This window comes from Girardinichthys multiradiatus, chromosome 20 (assembly GCF_021462225.1).
Source record: "Girardinichthys multiradiatus isolate DD_20200921_A chromosome 20, DD_fGirMul_XY1, whole genome shotgun sequence".
Lineage (NCBI taxonomy): Eukaryota > Metazoa > Chordata > Actinopteri > Cyprinodontiformes > Goodeidae > Girardinichthys > Girardinichthys multiradiatus.
Window position 1 is genome coordinate 43,671,521 of NC_061812.1, and position 20,596 is coordinate 43,692,116.

The 20,596-nt window shown below is 41.0% G+C and overlaps 1 protein-coding gene across 3 annotated transcripts in view; it reads right to left on the reverse strand.

The window, feature by feature from the left end:
• The window catches only part of shq1 (SHQ1, H/ACA ribonucleoprotein assembly factor), a 48,438-nt gene that overhangs the window by 25,902 nt on the left and 1,940 nt on the right, over nucleotides 1-20,596 (reverse strand). For 2 of the 3 annotated variants that reach the window (XM_047348678.1, XM_047348677.1), the window contains exons 4-10: nucleotides 17,384-17,512; nucleotides 17,149-17,306; nucleotides 16,948-17,060; nucleotides 16,771-16,868; nucleotides 5,665-5,822; nucleotides 5,188-5,241; nucleotides 1,976-2,099 (exon numbers count right to left, since the gene is read on the reverse strand). In XM_047348678.1, coding sequence (XP_047204634.1) covers nucleotides 1,976-2,099; nucleotides 5,188-5,241; nucleotides 5,665-5,822; nucleotides 16,771-16,868; nucleotides 16,948-17,060; nucleotides 17,149-17,306; nucleotides 17,384-17,512 — 834 coding nt within the window. The remainder of the gene's footprint in view (nucleotides 1-1,975; nucleotides 2,100-5,187; nucleotides 5,242-5,664; nucleotides 5,823-16,770; nucleotides 16,869-16,947; nucleotides 17,061-17,148; nucleotides 17,307-17,383; nucleotides 17,513-20,596) is intronic. The other variant, XM_047348679.1, reaches the window with a different exon arrangement.

Here is a 20,596-nt window from a genome sequence, read left to right on the forward strand (position 1 = left end):
CCTTCTTGGTGGTATGCTGACATTACCCTGGATACCGTGGCTCTTGATACATCACAAAGACTTGCTGTCTTGGTCACAGATGTGCCAGCAAGAAGTGCACCAACAATTTGTCCTCTTTTGAACTCTGATATGTCACCCATGTTGTGTGCATTTCAATATTTGAGCAAAACTGTGCTCTTACCCTGTTAATTGAACCTTCACACTCTCCTCTCACTGGTGCAATGTGCAATTAATGAAGACTGGCTACCAGGCTGGTCCAATTTAGCCATGAAACCTCCCACACTAAAATGACAGGTGTTTCAGTTTCATTGTCCAACCCCTGTACATCCATTAACATTTACTTTTCCTTCCCATAGAACGTACTCTATGTCCAGGCTCTATGTCTCTGCTCTGTTCTCTCTAACCACCAGTCGGTTGTGGCAGATGGCCGCTCACACTGAGCCTGGTTCTGCTGGAGGTTTCTTCCTGTTAAAAGGGAGTTTTTCCTCTCCACTGTCGATACATGTATGCTCAGTATGAGGGATTGCTGCAAAGTCAACGCCAGTGACTGTCCACTGTCTCTACATGCTCATCCAGGAGGAGCGAATGCTGCAAGTCACTGACTGGATGCAATCTGTTGGGTTTCCTTAGACAGAAAAACCTTTTATCCAATTTGAATAAATAACTAACTCTGACTGCACTGTTCAATGGTTAGGATTAATTGGAATGTATGTACCTGACTGTTGTGAAGTGCCTTGAGACAACATGTGTTGTGAATTGGCGCTATATAGATAAAACTGAATTGAACTTGGGTTTAACACAAAAAGTTGCTCAAAGATAAGAGAAAGACAGTCAGAAGAAAGAGTGACAAACTGTTCTCTCACACTCCTGAAAAACTAATCTTCCAATTCAATGAGGCGAGAAAATGCTAATCAGGGACTTAAACGGCCTTTAATTTGCTGTCATTTACCAGTGTTAGAATTGTCACAAGCACGATAATCTTGGTCCTTACACATGCTGAGTGTGTTTACATTGGTGACTCTCCGCTGTCTGCAGGGGTTTCTGCTTTAAAGATTAAAAGATATCAAAGTCAACAGTCCGCTTTTGACTAATCCCAGTTTCCCTCCCTGAGGCATAAAAATGTGGCTGCTCCTCCTGCCTAAATTTTACCTTCAAACAGTCACTGCAGCATGCCCAAGAAGCACTTTCTGTAAAGTCTGTGTCCAGCTGTCAAGCTGTTTTTGCTTGAAAACACAAAGAGAGCGCGCTGGCTGTCAGGCTGCTTTTTCAGCAGCATCCACTCAAATGCGAGCCCCATCCCACTGTTTCCAGGCTTGGAGCTGATACTATCTGTGTGGATACGCTTAAACCTATTTACATATGAAAACGGTGCACAGAGAAAAACCCGGGGTGGACAGAATCAATTGACTCTAATTAGCAAAAGGCTATGTATTGACAGTGGAAAGAAATCCTTTTGATTTTGCTCCATGATTCAAATGATAACGAAAGGAAAACCACCTGCAGTATGCCAGAGAGCAGGGCCCTGAAGAGGATAGTGAGGGGAGCTGAGAAGGTCATTGGAGTTTCCCTCTATTCTGGCCAGGGACCAATTTAGAGCTGCTGCAGTAGTAGAGTACTGAACATAGTCAGACTCATCACACCCTCCCCATGAACGCTGCATCCATCAGGCAAAACGGTACCACCACTTTAAAAGCAGAAGCACCAGACTGCTGCACAGACTTCTGCTCTTAAAAACACAGAAACGCTGTAAGATGGTGCCCTTTGTATTATTGCAGTAATTGTGTCCATTTCCAATTTTTATATATTTATGTTTAGTTCATTAAATAAGGTTTTACAGTATGATCCAAGAGAATTAACATATTTTTAATGTATATAAGATGTGGAAGACTGGTTGCTACTGGTTTTCTTAAGGTAATTACTAAATTACCGGTCCTTGCTCAGCTATGGTGTTGCGTGGTGCTTCTCGGTGACTCACCTGATTGGAAAATCTTGACTGTGTCAGAAATAGCTGAGGTTACTAAAGCAAAGTGTCTGTAGAGTGGGTAGCACAAGACCCTCCGTCCAAAGGACACCAGGACATCAAGCAAGCAGCTGTAGGTCTGCAGGAGATAGAACATGACTTTGAGAAACATAGCCTAGCTTAAAGTAAATATCCACCGAGACATTGGCTGATGATTGGAATTGGACATCTTATAGTTTGATCCATCCTGATTGGTCAGTAGTAGGGAAGTTGTTACTGAGTGAAGAAGACTCAAATGTCTTCAGAGAGGTTTTTCAAAATAAAGTCAGAGGAGCCAGAGATGTAAGAAGCTACCTGAAAAGGAAACTGTATTCTCTACAACATGTCCAGACTTGTCTGGGGTTCATTTAGGCTGTGAAAGAGCGAGAGAGATCAAGACTTTCATTAAATAATAGAAAGGCTAAATTGATCTTTTTGTGCTTTCAACCTCTGTCTGTTATGGTTGATGTTGAATTTAAGAATCTTTGCATCCTTTTGGAAATCTCAGAGCTGATGCAAGGATCTACCTTCTCTATGAGTGATTCCAACCTGGGGGGCCCTGGAGAACTCAGGGGGAGGGGAGACTGTCTGCTGAAGAGACTTGTCAACATGTTTTGCATATATTCAAAATAATAACACACTAAACTGATCAAAAGAAACAATTAAGGCTTCAATTGGATCCTGCTTTTAAATACATCTGCCCTATACGAGTGTGTTAATGGAATTAAGATTGATTAAAAAAATAAGTGTATGAACATTGCATTAGCAGATTGGACTCATTTTTGTTTTGAATATTATAATTTGCATTCCTTGCACATATATTTACTCCCCCCAGTGAGGTCTACAGGCCAGAGCAACAAACAAAATACATTTAAAGAAATACCTGAAATCTGACCCCTGCACAGAAGTATCAAAGGAAAAGGCTTTGAAGAAAAAAGGTGTTACACTGTCAATTACAACAATATTTAGTGAGTGTCGTTTTTTTTCAGCGTTTGAGGGTGTATGCATGCATCCATAGCTATGTGCGTGTCCAAGTGTGTGCGTACACAAGTGTGTATGCAAGCACTGCTGTGAGTGAGGGACGCAGGTTTTCTGTCGGTGCAAGAAGGGGGCACTCAGTGGGAACACTGCTCATAGAGAGACCAATGTTTAGTGAAGACATCCATGCTTACTGTTCATATAGGATGCTAGGGACACTTTTATATCTGAGCTCTGTTATTATTTTGTCTGTTTTGAGCAACTGCTTACTCACACAGACAGCGTGGCGTCACCTCTGCTCCTAATACAAATAATTAATCACCACAGGTTAGAAGGCTATAAAAAAGATTTGGAATGTTGTTATTATATCTTCTTGTAGCTTTTAATGAGAAACCAAAGCAGCAGGTCAAAGCTTTACAAAAATTGGCAGACTGGAGTTTCGGGTTTGTACATCTGATAAAAAAACATTTGCAAAGAAAATGGTGAAATGGCCCTTTTTTGTCACATATTGGGACCCTGAGTGTTTTTATGTTCTCCATTTCCTTAGGTTTACTACTAGCTCTCATTGGTGCGAAGGTTTACTCTAATTACTCCTAACAACCACTCCTTTATAGAGCTAACCAAAAAAGGGGACTTGCACCTCTTAAACACCTCTGCAGCCCTGGCCGGTTAATTACTGCCTCTCTTTAATCACTGACATCACTCTCAGATGTTCTCTGCTTTAAAGCATGCACACCCACAAGAAAGAGACACACATTCATCTGGGCTTTCTGTTCCCTCTCCCTCCTCTTGTTAAGGATGTGCCGCTAGCTCGCGAACATGTGTCACGGGGATCGTACCTTCCCAGGGGCTTGTTTAGCAGAAGTGTAAATAAGCTCTGCTGCTGCCGCACGCCAGGGGACTCGGGAACACCAGCTCAGTCAACTGAGGACACGTAACCATGAAGTATTTAGAAGGAGCACTGTAGAAGTGAGGGGGTGGGTTAGGAAAGAAGAGTGTGAGGCAACAAGTGAGACCATAAAGAACATAGACAGCTGAGGGGAGAAATGGAGTAAGGAAACAGTGCTGGTATCAACAGTGACACGCAGACAGGCTGCCAGTCAAAGACAGAGCTAGCTATTGTGGAGATTATGGAAAGAGGAGAAGATAGAGCTGAGGGAGGAAGGAGATTCAGAGAGGTTCTACGTTGATGGAAGTTGACAGCCCTGCTGACTGCCTGACGAGCATTAAGGGAGCTGCCAGGCAGGTGAAGACCATTCTCTCCCTCACTGCCGCCAGAGCAGAAAAACTTCCACCTCTCAATCTGCAGTCAGCCTCTCCTCCAGGAACCCTCACTTGATCGTGTGAGCATGTCGAACTCCTATTAAAATATTCAAATGTGCCCCCGGGATGTATTCACGGATACGCCTCCCTGGCATTAATGAAAGATAAACTGCATCCGTTTGTCTCGGCAGAAGTTTGGGAACATGGATGCAACTCATGACAACCCCCCACCCACCCCAGTGAGCAATAACAATAGCAGGGACAACAAACCACAGATCCATACAGCGCACCAGTGTGTGTCTGCAGAAAAAGGAGCAATGCAAATTTCATTAACCAACTGGGGTGTGTCAGCTGGGGTTTGAGTTTGATTTATAGCTGCCCTGTTTGGGGAAACAGTAGCAGATGTGCAGCTCTGAAAACATGAGACTTCAGTCTCTGCACCTATGATACAGCGATATTATTGGGAATTATTACACAGCTTTGTCCTCAGATATGTACTCTTAACCATTTCCAATCCATATTTCAAAACACTGCATTAGAAAGTTGATATGTGTGGAACATTTTATATTTATTTTTAAATCATTAAAATCTCACTTGAGGTGGTGCTAGCTCTTTTGAAAAAAATAGCAAAACAAATGCGGAATTTGAGTTATGTGAATAATTTTCTCAAATTTTCTGTGTCTTACATGTACAACGGTATGGTTTCCTCAAATAATTATTTATGTTCTATTTTTTATGCTTAACTCCACAATCAGAACCAGACAGAGCTGCACAGCCTTGTTTAATTGAAGCTCCAAGAACATTTTTTGCCACTAAATACATAAATACCATTAGAACTAAACTGAAGCATGTAATTATGCATTAACTGGAAGGTTTTATCATCATCTTCAATTTGCAAGCAGCTTCATAAATCAGTATTTTTAAATCACGCTTTAAAGCAGACTGACCTCCAGCCAGCACAGCGTCCCACTGAGTTTCCTGACAGTCCAGGGTGACTCTACCTGCCAGGAGACAAAACATCAGAACATTAACAACACCGGGGACAAACCGTAGGAAGGTAGAGTGCTGGAATATTTAGGGAGAAAGAGGGAACTATAGTAGATTGGACACAGCCTCTCTCTATTTTACATTTTCCCAAACAGAAAGAAAGTTTATCTACAAGATATCCTGGTTCCATTGTTAGATTAATTCTCATTCTTCAACATTACAGGCATGAGTTGAAGAGCATATGACCTTGCAGTCAGCTTTTTCACCTCGCAGAAGTGCAACACAGCGATGGGCAGTGTGAGCTCTTGGATCTGCCAGTAATCTCCTACAGCTTTAGAAGGAATAGAAGGGGGCAGGGGGCTCTAAAGCACATGAGGATGGCAAACTTTGTCCTCCAAGACTAAATAGGGCTCAGGAGGAGCTGCCTCCCTACTTACGCTGTGTTCGCCCTCTGTAGAGCGCACTTCATAGGAGTATGCCAGCAGGATGTCGACAAGGCTGAGCCACGCTTGGTAACGAGACGTCTTGTCCAGCAGGTAGGAGCGGTTTGTGAATTTTCTCAGCTGCTCTTTCTCTTCATCACTGAATGACACATCTGTTGAAAGAAAGCGTTTGTTATAAAAATGACTGAAAGCTCTTGCTTTTTCTCTAAAAGCAATGCATGCGTTGCAAAAATATCAGCAGTGAGTGTGAAAGTAAGTCCTAATAGAGCTAGTGTATTCACAAACTTGAACTTGTTTGTGCTTTGTTACATTACAAAGCCAAACTTCAACGTACTTAACTGGGTTTTATGAGATAGACGAAACAAAATAGTTGATATCTGTGACGCTGAAAGAAAAATGATTTTCAAATTTTTTCTGAAATCCAAATTCGAGAAGTGTGGTCCCTCTGATTTATTACGTTGTAGAACCTCCTTTTGGTGCAGTTAAAGCAGCAAGGGTGTCGGGGTGTCTCTACCAGCTTTGCACTTGTAGAGACTCATTTTTTGCCCCTTCTTCGTACAAACACCACAAGCTAAGTCAGACTGAATGGAGAGCATCTGTGAACAACCACAGGTATCGCCAAAGATCCTAAATTGGATGTATTCTTGGCCTTTGACTAGTCCATTTTAACACATGAATATGATTTGATCCAAACCATTCCACTGCAACTGTGACCATAAGATTAGGGGTTTTGCCCTACTAGATGGTGAATCTCAACCCCAGGTTTAAGTCATCTGCAGCCTCCAACAGTTTTTCTTCCTAGATAGTCCTCTATTTAGCCTCGCTCTTCTTCCCATCAGCTCTGAGCAGCTTTTCTTTCCCTGCTGAAGGAAAGCATCCCCACAGCATGATGCTGCCACCAGTATTCACCATGAGGATGGTGTGGTCAGGGTGATGTGTTTAGTTAGTTTACCACCATGCATGCTGGCCCAAGAGTTCAATTTTGTTCTCATTTGACCAGAGCACTTTTTTCTATGTCCCCTACACAAATGTGCCTCTTGTGCCTTTCTTTCAACAACAGGTTTGTTCCTACCTCTCTTCCATTAAGTCCACGGCTAATGGTCGACCTGTGGAAAGATTCTCCCACCTGAACTGTGGATCTCCATTGCTCCTTCCAGGGTTACTATGTGGTATTTGACTGCTCTCTGATATCAGTGTTGGTGGACAGTCATGCTTTTGTAGGTTTGCAATTGTTCCATACTATTTCCTACTATTTCCTTTTTTTATGATGGCCTAACCAGAGCTCAGAGAGATGTCCAAAAGCTTATAATATTGTTTTTATAACTTAACTCTGCTTTAAAAATCTCCATCCCTGACCTCTCTGCTGTGTTCCTTTGTCTTCATGAAGCTGTTGGTTCTCTTAATGTTCTCCAAAACTTTTACTCACATGTATCCAAATATGCTTTTCCCTCCACCTCACAATAATGTGAACTTCTGTGCTGCTCTATCACATAATATTCTAATGAAATACACTAGAGGTTTGTGGTTGTAACGCAACAAAATGAGTAAATGTTCAAAGGGTGTGAAAATGTTTCAAAGCATTTTATTTATAAGGACAATGTTAAGAACTTGCAGCAACAACTTTCCCCGTTAATACAGGTTTTGCGGCCAGCATGTATCAAGATAATAGGGCACGCTGTATTGCTGCAGGAATTAGCTGCTTAATCAAAGCAGGCTGAATGAATTAAGTCCTTAAGACCACGGCCCATTTAAGCTGGATAAATATGGGATTCATGCCGTTTTGCTAACCTCATGTTTAGGTCTGAATAGACAAAAGGATGCTTTTTATAAACAAAGCTATGCAGGGTTAATTGGTGCTAATCTGCTCCTTCTCAGGGAACCCGCAGCATTACAGGAGGTTCAAAGTTTGTGTGCCAATGATTATAGCCTCCAGTGTACCAGAGGTGCCATACGTTATAAAACGGAAATTAAACTTAAAACAAACCTCATCACACCTGTTATGTACATTACTATTCAGTTGGTGTACTTCCCTTGTTCATTTTTGCTTTACCTTATCCCACCTTTTTAACTATGGCAGCAAATCGTTATATTTCAAATAAAAAAGCATTTTCAGAAATGCTTTTTTATTTTAAGAATGTGGCTGCATTGTTTGACTCATAAATGAAATTAATTATCAATAATCCTATTTGCATTTTAATTTTCTTCTTCAAGACTGCTCATTCTTTCACTTAATTAAAATGAAAAAGACATGTGAGATTTATTTTTCAAAATATGCCCCAGCAAATAGATACCAAAATTCAATTTGAAATGTAAAATTTGAAAATGAAAGCATTTCCAGAAATGCTTTTTCATTTTAAGAATGTGGCTGCATTGTTTGACTCATAAATGAAATTAGTAATCAATCATCCTATTTGCATTTTCTTCTTCAAGACTGCTCATTCCTTCACTAAATTAAAATGAGAAAGACATTTGAGATTTATTTTTCAAAATATGCCCCAGCAAATAGATACCAAAATTCAATTTGAAATGTAAAATTTTTAAGAATGAGGCTGCATTGTTTGACTCATAAATTAAATTAGTAATCAATCATCCTATTTGCATTTTCTTCTTCAAGACTGCTCATTCCTTCACTTAATTAAAATGAAAAAGAAAAAAGACATTTGACATTTATTTTTCAAAATATGCCCCAGCAAATAGATACCAAAATTCAATTTGAAATGTAAAATTTGAAAATGAAAAAGCATTTCCAGAAATGCTTTTTCATTTTAAGAATGTGGCTGCATTATTTGACGCATAAATAAAATGAGTAATTAATCATCCTATTTGCATTTTCTTCTTCACGACTGCACATTTTATGCCATAATCAAAAAGAAAACAAAGCAGACATTGCTTTTTTGTTTTCGTGGTCTGCCTGCAAAGCACTTCCCAGAACTCGAAAACGAAAAAGCATTCCGAGCGGCGGGCGCAGAAGAGTGACGTCAGCAGCCGCTCTTCCTCAGCTCCCTGCTGACCGAGCTACCCATCTTGTTCGGTAAGGGGCGCTGTGCACGTCTGCATTGCATTACATTGCAAACGTGCCGAAAAATTGATTGAATTGCAGCAGAGCCGAGCTCAATTTGTGGCAGTGGCAGGCATAACTGGTAGTTCCGGTGGCACGCTGTGGCATCCTCATGGCCTGGGACATCCAGCGTGTTTTTAAGCATTTATTTATATTTTTCTGTGAGTGACGATTCAGAATAGTCGCTCGTGCTCTATAATAAACCGGCTGTTTGTGCCATAAATCTTCATCATCCTTTCAACACGTCACACATACACATAGTGCTATTTATTTTCCATGTCAAGTAAAGACAATCACCTTATGTTATGGGTCTAAAGCTGTTTATTAAATAATAACCAATAATGAAATCATTATGTAAAGGTAACAGGCTATAACAATAATGACAACCCATTTGCCGATAATCAGCATCAGCTTCCACAAAAACAGCGGCAACCGCATTGGCAAGTTTTTACGGCCGGTCTGGCACCTTCTGGCATCCTCCCGGAATCCCGTGCCGCCCTGCGGCAGGCTGTGGCAGTTCCGGTGGCAGGATGTGCCACCGAAACTACCAGTTATGCCTGCCCCTGCCACAAATTGAGCTCGGCTCTGCTGCAATTCAATCAATTTCTCGGCACATTTGCAATGTAATGCAATGCAGACGTGCACAGCGCCCCCTACCGAACAAGATGGGTAGCTCATTCAGCAGGGAGCTGAGGAAGAGCGGCTGCTGACGTCACTCTGCTGCGCCCGCCGCTCGGAATGCTTTTTCGTTTTCGAGTTCTGGGCAGTACTTTGCGGGCAGACCACGAAAACGAAAAAGCAATGTCTGCTTTGTTTTCTTTTTGATTATGGCATAAAATGTGCAGTCGTGAAGAAGAAAATGCAAATGCAAATAGGATGATTGATTACTAATTTTATTTATGGGACAAATAATGCAGCCACATCCTTAAAATGAAAAAGCATTTCTGGAAATGCTTTTTCATTTTCAAATTTTACATTTCAAATTGAATTTTGGTATCTATTTGCCGGGGCATATTTTGAAAAATAAATCTCAAATGTCTTTTTCTTTTTCATTTTAATTAAGTGAAAGAATGAGCAGTCTTGAAGAAGAAAATGCAAATAGGATGATTGATTACTAATTTCATTTATGAGTCAAATAATGCAGCCACATTCTTAAAATGAAAAAGCATTTCTGGAAATGCTTTTTCATTTTCAAATTTTACATTTCAAATTGAATTTTGGTATCTATATGCTGGGGTACATTTTGAAAAATAAATCTCAAATGTCTTTTTCTTTTTCATTTAAGTGAAAGAATGAGCAGTCTTGAAGAAGAAAATGCAAATAGGATTATTGATAACTAATTTCATTTATGAGTCAAACAATGCAGCCACATTCTTAAAATGAAAAAGCATTTCTGAAAATGCTTTTTTATTTGAAATATAACGATTTGCTGCCATAGTTAAAAAGGTGGGATAAGGTAAATATCCCAATATATTTTCACAGTGGGGAAGTTGGTAGCACAGTTCCTTTGTATCAAGAAGGTCCTGGGTTCGAATCCCGGCTTGGGGTCTTTCTGCACGAGGATGGCATGTGCATCCATGCATGTGTGTGTTCTCTGTCTTCCTCCAGCACTTCAGAAACATGACTGATGGTTAATTGGTCTCTCTAGATGGACCTTAGGTGTGTGTGTGCATGCGTCTTTGTCCTGTGTGTCTCTGTAATGTATTGGTGACCTGTCCAGGCTGTACACCACCTCTTGCCCAACGACTGCTATAGATAGGCACCGATGGACCCCGATTTCCTTAATTTTGGGTGACCGGCCGAAATCGGAATTAGCATGTCAGGCTTTTTAAATATTTGTAACCGATGATCGGCCAGAAACTGTAATCGTTGCACCCCTAATATTAAGCCTGTAGGTATAATTTTGACGCTGTGTGGATTCAATAAAAAGATGGCACTAAATTCAAGCTTGTGGACACAATTTTAGTCAAATTAATCCAGATGCCCCGAATAATTTCCAGTCATGCCCATGATAAGTGACCACCACAGGTCGGTACATTTAAATCAAATATTCACAGGGTTGGAGGCTTCAGAAAAATTACCTCAATAAAACCCATAATCAAGGAAATAGCAATGCTTGTAGGCACTATTTTAAGAGGCGCTGCAGTGAGAACCAAAATGCCTTTGTGCACCTAAATAGTTATGAAGATTTCCCCACGTCTGAGCGGGAAGTTCAGAAAATAAGCAGCAGAGTGTGAACACAGCAGAAAACAACCCCTGTATTTATAGAGGGCAAGTGAGCAAACTGATTCAAATTGGTCTCCAGCTGAGAATCTCCAAGTGTGAACAGAAGCTGTACGGAAAGTCCAGAGTGATCCGTCCACACGTCCTCCAGAACTATTCAGGAGTTTGTCTAGAAAGACGGCTTTTGTTCCAACATACAGCGTCAGAACAGCACAATGACAATGGGAAGTTAGATGACAGGAAAATACACAGACATTTCCTACATTATTGTTCATGTTTTATAATGTTTTTGTGACACCTCATCGCAGTGGTGTTAGAAAGTGGAGGTGCAAATCATTTTCACACATTAGCAGTTTATGGGTCTAAACTGTTTGCCTTTTCTTGCCACGTTTCTTCAGGTTAATAAAAATCACGCAAATTCACACCAGCTAAACCGGCTGTCAGCCAATAAAATCTGTCTGCTGCAGCTGCTGATTAATTTCTTTGCCGAGGTGCAGGAGAATCAGAGTGAACCAAATTAAAGGAGTAAAATGAGCTATATCAATATGTCAGGAGAAAATATAGAGTTTCTGTATTTGAAGACATCCGTGTCTCTGTTATCTGAAAATTCATTAACTGGTTCCTTTAGAAAGAGACATCTGGTTAATGGGGATCTGCGGCAAGCCTAATGGGGCGACGCAAACAGACTTTAATCCCATTTAAGCAATCTGCATCGTTTAGCGCTGAGAGCCATGCTGAATGTCTGCAGCAACATGCACCAACTCGGCTGGTTTTTATTCCCCTCCCAGCACCGTATGAAACAGCTGAAAGCAATTCCTTGCTCTGCGGGAGGAAAAAAGGATGAGCGCCTGCTCTCAGTCCCTGATGTGCATAGTGTGTGCTGGTGAAAGCAAACAGACAAACACACACACTCAATATCTCCCTAGCTGCACTGGGAACTTGGCTGTGCTGCAGCGGAGATTCCTGCGGCATTACGTCAGCTCTCTGCAGACGCTACCTGAGTAACCCGTCGGTGTGGCTGCAGAGGGAGAGCACAACCAAGTGGACATTAAAAACTTGCATCAACTAGTAGTACATTTGCTGCATACGTGAACAGAGAGCTGGGCTCAAGATGCAAAAGTAAAACTGAAACGTGACTGGTAGAGTTAGTTGCGACAGATATCCTCAGCAGCTCTGAAACGCACAAATACATATGACTGAAATAATATATTGCCTTGCAAAGGTATTAACAGCATTTGAACTTTATCGCATTTTTTCAAATTACAACCACACACGTTAATCTGCTTTAATGGGACTTTATATAATAGAACCCAAAGTAGTGCATATTTGTGAACTGGAAGGGAACATGATAAAAATCTGAAAATCCTTGTGTGCCTCAGAGGTTTGTTAGAGAACATTAGAAAACAAACATCATCATGAAGAGCAAGGAACACTGCAGACAGGTCAGAGAGAACATTGTTTTGAGCAGAGTTAGGTCACAAAACAATATCCAAGCTCCAAACAGCTCACTAAGCAGAATATTACACATTTGCAAACAGACCATGAGATTGGAAGGGTAGTATTAATCGAATAAGCAGCCAAGAGGCCCACAGTGACTCTGGAAAAGCTGCAGAGATCCACTGCTCAGGTGGGACAATTTGTCATCAGGTTGTTCTGATGAGTTGTGCACTCCACAAATCTGGGGTTTACACAAGAAGAAAGTAGACTTTAAAGAAATGTACACGCAAGTCTTGTTTGCACTTTGTTACAGGCCATGTGGAGGGAGAAGGTGCTCTGGTCAGATGAGACCAAAACTGAACTTTTTTGCCAAGAAGCAAAACCTGATGCCTGGTGAAAAACTAACACTGCAAATCATAAATATACATCCATATGGAGGAACATGGTGGTGGCAACATCATGCTGTGGGGATGATCTTTCTTTAGCAAGGACAAGGGAGCTGGGTAAAGCTAAGAGATGGACAGAGCTAAATACAGAGCAAACCTGGAGAAAAACCTGCTAAAAGCTGCAAAAGTTGAGACTGGGGCAGGAGTTCCTCTCCCAGCAGTACAGAAACGTTGAACATACAGCTCCTGTGGCCTAGTCAAACTCAGGACCTATATCTCGCTGAGAATCAGATGCAAGACTTGAGGCTGCTCACAGATGAAAATGCAAAAATGGTAGAGAAGAACACTAAAAAATCTGCTGTTGTAATTACAGGCAAAGGTGGTTCAACAAACTAATGACTCAGTTAGGTGCAATACAAATACACGCCCTCCTTTTCATTTATTAAAATCTACGCATAATTTTTATTCTATTTCACAACTATGCACTAATTTGAGTTGGTCTATCAGATAAATAATACTAATAAAACACAATCAAGTTTAGTGTTTGAGATAAAATGTAAAAAACAAAATTAAGGGATGTGGATACTTTTTGCAAGACAATGTATGTTTACATAACCATAAGTGATGAATTTCACCAGATACAAGCATGGACTTCTCAGAGCTAAGATGCACCACAACCACCCATCAAAACCTAATATTCAAATTCACACAGCAGCAACGTGAAGCTGAAGAATTTTCTATTAACTCTGCAGAGCTGCTATTACTCACCACCAGGGTCATTCATCATCACCATGGAGCCCATCAATTCTACTGGGCATTAGAATGAAGCGTTTGGAGAACAGAATGATTGGAAATTAATTTCTGACCTAATTCCTCCAGTTGGAACGGCAGCCTGGCTCGTCGCTGCTCTCTACAGGTCCAGATGGCACGATGGCATGGAGCAAATATGCTTCAAAAATACTGCTGAGAGTTGGAATGTGCACCCAGGATAACTCTAAAGCCAGAGGTCAAAATACGAGTTGTTCTGGGCCTGTGATCGAGTCAAGTATCAAATCAAAGGGACATGTGATGAACAGTCTCACACCATAAACACTGGGACTCCGTGTCAACAGATGGCCGCCTAAGCTGGTCAAGGATCAGATTTCTTCACACGTCCAAAGGAAAGTGGAGGAGAGGCAAAGAGCCTGAGCTGTCAGGACCACTTATACCAGATCGGTGGGTAAATACAGACCCCCACAGGACAGCTGTGGCCTGTCAGTGGGCTGGCCCTGACACAGGACAGCACAAAGAGGCCGCTTTCTACTTCATTAGCACCCATGTCCACATCCATCTGTCAGGTGACATATATATCAGATTTAGCAGACGGTAAGAACGATGGGGGAAGGCGAAAAAAAAAAAGCCCCACACACAAGACTTGTAATTCTCCAACTGAAATATATGGCTAACTATTAAAATCATGAGCAGGCCATTTAAGATTTGATGGCAAACAGCATAAAACCTTCTGACTAACGCCATTCTTCATACTCAGCTGGGACTAATGCTATTGGAGCTGTCAATCAAGCCATTAAGTTTAATTTGGCCCATTTATCTACGACTGCGCTCTTGACTGAGCCGCTCTGTCTCAGAATGCAGAGCGAGGAGGAGGAGCGGACGAGGGGCTGCAGGGAAAAAACGCCTGCAGCCGATGGTCCTGCTGACGGCTGCTGGTCAACAATCGGGTCCTGGCTGCACCAACTGCACTTCCTCCTGCAAATAACGCAATCAGTTTTGATCTAAATCCCCTCTTAATCTGACCACACTGGAGCTTTGCACTTCTGCTGCAGCTGAGAGCAATGTGCCAACTTAAACTGTGGATGTGCTGGAATTAGCAGGCTGTGAGGAGAACCGGATGGCACAATTAAACACCCTCGCAGAGCAAGAGTTCACAAGTTATCACCTCTGCGAAGGGGAACGCTGAATGCCTCCAGCTATCGGCTCCACAGAAATGAGGCAGTGATTGGAAAAGAATGGGAAGTGACTGCCAAAAGAGAAGCTGAATTAAAAGCAGAATGAAGATAGTGGGAACGCAAATCGCATTCCAACTCGGCACTCTCTGCAAATGCCGGTGTTGAAATTGGCCGAGAGGCAGAGCAGAGATGTAGCGATTAGAGAAGGTCCAAGTTCAATCCCCCATAATGGTAAGTGTCTTTTCTGTTAAAGAGCCCCAGGGCACTTTAACAAAGAGGGCAGCTCAGTAACAAATGAGCTGATGTCTCACTCCCCCAGAGGAGTGATGAGAAGAGAAAAAATAAAATAAAAATCACGTGTTCTTTTGGGCATTAATGTTCTGTCAGACAACCATGACAGATAGCTGGCTCAGTGGCCAGCTATCAGGTTTCTGTTTACTGTTCTGCATATGAAATGTTTCAACTCCCAAATGTGTCTGGGGAAGATATACAGTGGTAGTCCTGGGAACAGAAAAACGTCTTTGGTTATACAACATAAAAGAAAATCTATTTGTAGTTTTTGCAATCAAGTTCAAAGGTTTTCCTACCGAGCCATTAAATGAGATAAAAGTAAAATGTACTTTAGTGTAGATCTTAAGTTACTTTTTGCAAGATCCTACTAAATTGTTCTAGCAAAAATAACTTAGAATCTCAGAAAACTTTGGAGAGATCCTCCTAGATCCCCTTTTTTTCCACAAATATTTTGCAAGATCTAAAAAGATCTAAAATAATTGTTTTGCGAGTTTCAGCAAAGGTTTGTGAGATTGCAGATTACTTTTTGCAAGATTCAGCAATTATTTTTTGAGTCATCCAGCAAAAATAAATGTGTGATCCCACAAAAGTCTTTCTCCAAAAGAAGCATCTGCCCTCCATTACCCAAAACACAATCTCCTCCATCTAATCTTTTCACAGTTCTTATAGTTTCAACAACCCACATCTCTCCTGACACCCAAATAAACAGAGCATGCACAAAAATGTTGATACAAAAGAACTTTGCAAAAGTGGTTTTTGTAGTTCCCTTGCACACACTCAGACACACAGAGCGCTAGGCTATGTTAAAATTCTGACATACAATGGCATGGTGGCGCACAACCCTCAAGCTGATGTTAATACTGATGGCAAAACCAAAAATGATGGTGGAGGTGCAGATGTTTCTGGTGTATATTGGTACAAAGCTACAGATTCTGTGGAAACATCCATCTGGTAGAAAACCAAGAATTTAATTATCTGCATAGGGTAATGCTTGCCTTCAAAACTGAAAATAGGATTCAAATGGCCTTATGATGAACAATCATGCCAGTGGGTAAAGTCTTTATAAAGAGGAGCAGCTGATTGGCGGTTTTAAAGCCAAACATATGCCTGGAATAATAATCCCTCAACACCTTATACTGTAACAATAGAATTTCTCCAGGGTGATTAAATAACTGAATTAAACTGAGTAAAATCTCTTTCTGTTGATGCCGAGCTGCAGGCTGACAGTGCTAATAAGAACAAGAGTTTCCTGGTGACCCAGCGAAGGCTTGGAAACTCAACATCCAGCTGAAATCACGTTAAATACGTTTAAAACGTCTGTATCTTGACCAGTAAAACGTCACCCGTTGAACTGCAGATTAATTAAGGTAACATTGTCTTCTAGCAAACCTGTTCTTTACTGGAGAGAGCCAGATGAGACTTGTGTTAGCAGTATGTTGTTTGGTTTGTAGGCAAACCAAACAACAAATAATAGTAGAGATGCTTGCACAACAACCAAGGAGTTTTATGCACTGTTCAGGAGAATAAGGACCTCTTTCTTTTTTCTTTAACTAGTGTTAGTGTTAACCCTAACTCCACATAAGATAAGAATAAATTAATAAAACAGTTTTTGTGGACTTTGTAGTTTTGCAGGCTTGTTTTGTGTGGGGAAAAAACTTCATGAAAAAAACTGAGAGATTAAAACTAACAGAAAGATTAAGCCTGAGGTTATTACAAGCATAAAGCCAATCCTTTTGATAGATCATAGTTATAAACTCACCAGATTCCTCCTCCTGCTCCGTAGAAGGACTCAGCTTTGACCACCACGGTGTGAATTTCAGCAGACGATTTATCTCATCATCTTCAAACAAATCAGCTCTGAAATGACAGACATTAGCAGCCCCTAACCTTAGGAAACAAGGAAGTCTACACTTGGGGATTATTGTTCTTTACTCACAAGTAATGGTCAGAAGAGAAAGCCAATGCCTCTGCCTCCAGCCGAGCCTGACGCCTCTCGGATGCCGATGTTCCGTCTGGGTTTTTGACGTCGATCACGTCACTGAGTTCTTCCTTTAAGACATTTCGATCACAGAAATATATTCATGCAAAGCCATAAGATGATAAAATGCAATACGAAAGTGTCTCCACGGAAACCTACCTGCAGTCGCGAAAATACTCCAGACCTTTGATTACCAAAGCCGTATTTCTGCAGGGTTCTCTGCTCCTCTTCAGATCGATCTGTGTAAACCTCCTGTTCGAGCTGCCAGTCAAACTCCTCTTCCTCCTCCTCACCATCTCCTGAGATTTCACTGCCTTCTTTGAGAGATTAAGGAGATTACGTTTATTCCCCCCAACACTCATATGTTACAATATGAGTTTGATCTGGGACTCACCCCCGCTCACATCTTCCACCAGAGGTTTTGCTGATCGGGAGCCTTTTGGCGCGAGGAGACTGGTGAGCATTTGAAGCCCTTCGAAGTGCTCCCCTGGTGTTTCCTTCGGGACCTTAAGTGTGAAAACACCTACAGCAACATAACACAGCAGGAGGATTATAACCATTACAGAACCTCTGTGTAGAAACATCCAGGATACATTTATTTAAACACACTTCCTACATGATGGCTTACCAAGTTCAAGTTTGATTAAATATCACATGAAAGTCTCTTTGAAATGGACCACTAGGGGTGCACAGAGATATTGGTTGGGGATTGGATGATTTTCAGCTTGACCATAATAAGTGCTACCAAGTTGCCCAGACAACACTATTTGGTGTGGATGCAATTACCGAGGGAAGAAAACTGAAGCATGACAATTTTAGCATTAGTTAGGAGTTAATATAGGCAGAGGAAGCCCAGGTGTAGGAATCGGCTTAAATTTGAACTGTATTTTCTATTATATGTCGACAAGTCTACAGTTCATTCAGGCTGCAACAGAGTGAGAGAGAACAAGACGTTCAACACATGACAGCATTCATTCTTTTGTTCATTTCCAATTTCTTTTAGCTTTTCACCTCCATCTGTCGTGGAACATGACGGATTTAGAAATGTCCTCAGCCTTTTGGGAATCTCAAGAATTTGATTGAGGATAAGCATTCTTTAGGAATACACATGGAGATTGCTGTTTTAGTAATGGCATCCACAGGCCCTCAGGGACCTGCACTAGTATAAGATGCTGAACTCTAATGATCTTGGCTTTGTTTTATATAGTAGTGATTTTACAGCAACTGCTCTGTCACACATGCAAACTGACATCAGGTCAGCTCCTAATATAAAAACTTAACGACCACTCACAGCAGGAAAGCGGGAAAGAATATGTGGATTGCTGTTCTTATATCTTTCTATATTACAGCTCTTAAAGAAAAATCAGAGTCAGCGAAAATCGGTGCCAACAGGTCCCATCTTAGCTGGCAAATCCTGATCAATTACTCGTTCAGGAAAGCGGGAGTATGCAAATATCATTTAAAATGTAAACTTTAAGGCTTATATCAATATATGTTTCATTAAAATTCATTTCTGATCCTTTTTATATACAACCTTTTTCTTGTACATTTCCTACATTGCTTCTGATAATTGTTCTGTTGATGACCTCATTTGGGCAGAACTTCTAAATACGCAATGTCAACTCAAGGCAATGCAAGGCAACCAGGTCCTATGGCCCTACTCATCACCCCTCCACCCCCATTTTTAAGTGTTTGCAACTGCTTCTGATAATTGTTCTGTTGATGACCTCATTTGGGCAGAACTTCTAAATACGCAATGTCAACTCAAGGCAACGCAAGGCAACCAGGTCCTGTGGCCCTACTCATCACCCCTCCACCCCCATTTTTAGGTGTTTGCAACATTCAACTAAAGCACATTGCTGCTGAAGTCTTTTTTAAATCATACGCAACTTTACAAACAGAAGCTACTTCTTTTATGTACATTTTTTGGAAGATGTGATCCTAACACGTACCTATAAATTGTGCCTCGTGTTATTGTTAAATAAATAAACATTGTAATATTGGAGGCTTTGTTATGATTCTTGGAATCCTTCAGAGTACTTCCTTTCACTGTCTTTAAAACACACTGGCTCCTTTGAAGACGGCTGACATAACTAAAAAGGCTGTACCTGATTGATGACTTGAACAGTCTAGCCACACCACAGAGATAATCTAATGGTCGCCTAAAGCCCTCATAAAATGTCAATGCACCCAAGTGTTACAGTTGAAACCACTTAGCAAGGGAAGGTGACTAATTGCGTGAGAATGGAGAGCCTCGAAGAGGGATCTTAATGATTGCTCATTAGGAGTCTAAACAAGGACACTCATTAGCGGAGCTTTATTAGCAAACATTACGGGCTCATACAGACAGTTTGTTAGGTGCAGATACGCCGACACTTGGATAAAAGATGTCAGTGATAAAGAAGGCAGACACCATTGCACACATGTCATCAGAACTGATTATGTGAAACTGAAATTCAAATACAGATCACATTAAAAAAGCAACAAATAAGTTGTGATTATTCCTGTTTTTTGTAAGGTTAAAGAAAGGTCACACATGACCTGTAACTGTTGCCCCAAAAACAGATACTGCAGACTGCCTCGAGGCAGTAATCATTGTCGCATTACAGAAGGTTCGAGTGGCCCTTTAAATGAGTGGCATAACATGATCAGGTAAGCCAATTTAGAACGACTGATTGACCGAAGCCCGAGCTAAATACGCCCCCAAGGATCAGTCATTAAAAGCTGCTAAAGCCCTGTCCCAGAATCTTCTTGGGCAGTAACTAATATCAATCACAGTGGTCAAAAAGAAGCTTTGACCTCAGGCTATGCACTACAGCTTTCATATACTCTGTCCAAAGCACGCTAAATACAAAAAATCAACACCAGTTACATGTCTTTTTCTACCGCCATTGGCTTAAACTCAGCATCTCATTCACAAAGCAAACAGCTGTAATTAAATTCTAGTGGAAACATGATGATCAAGGTTCAGGCGGCATGAGCAATTTAAACTCTCTTTTATGTAAGGTCACGGTTGTTCTTGATTTACGCTCTAATCGTGACCAATCATGCCACAAATAGCAGTGATAAAAACAGCAGAAACGCAAAAATGTCCACAAGTTCCAATGCATTCCCAAAATCTCTATGAACTATATCTCATTGGATCAACTCGCAACAACATTCAGGATTGTATTTCACTAAAGCGAGGACGATTTTTTAATAGACAGTTTCTGTGTAAAAGACTGAGGACTGATCCAACCTTGTAACCGAGGTCCATTTTGTCAAGTCAAAGAAGGTTAAAAGCTCAAATTCTATTTTTTTTTTAGCCAAAAAGGAAAACAGCACATGTGACAGAAACTGTGTCTAAAAATACAACCATCGTCATGGTGAGGCACGGAGGTGGTAGTATCATGTGTGGGGATATCTTTTTTACTTGCTGCGCTCAAGAAGGAAAGACAAGACATAGAAGTGAAATTCAATGTAATTTTTGAAATATGCTTTCAAGCCACATTTGCAGTTTGTTTGAAACACAGTTCCAACAAATGTGTATCAACCCTGACACAACGGCATCTCAAATAAGATTTTAAAAAGGAGAACCAGCACTAAACAGCTCCATTCAGATCATAGG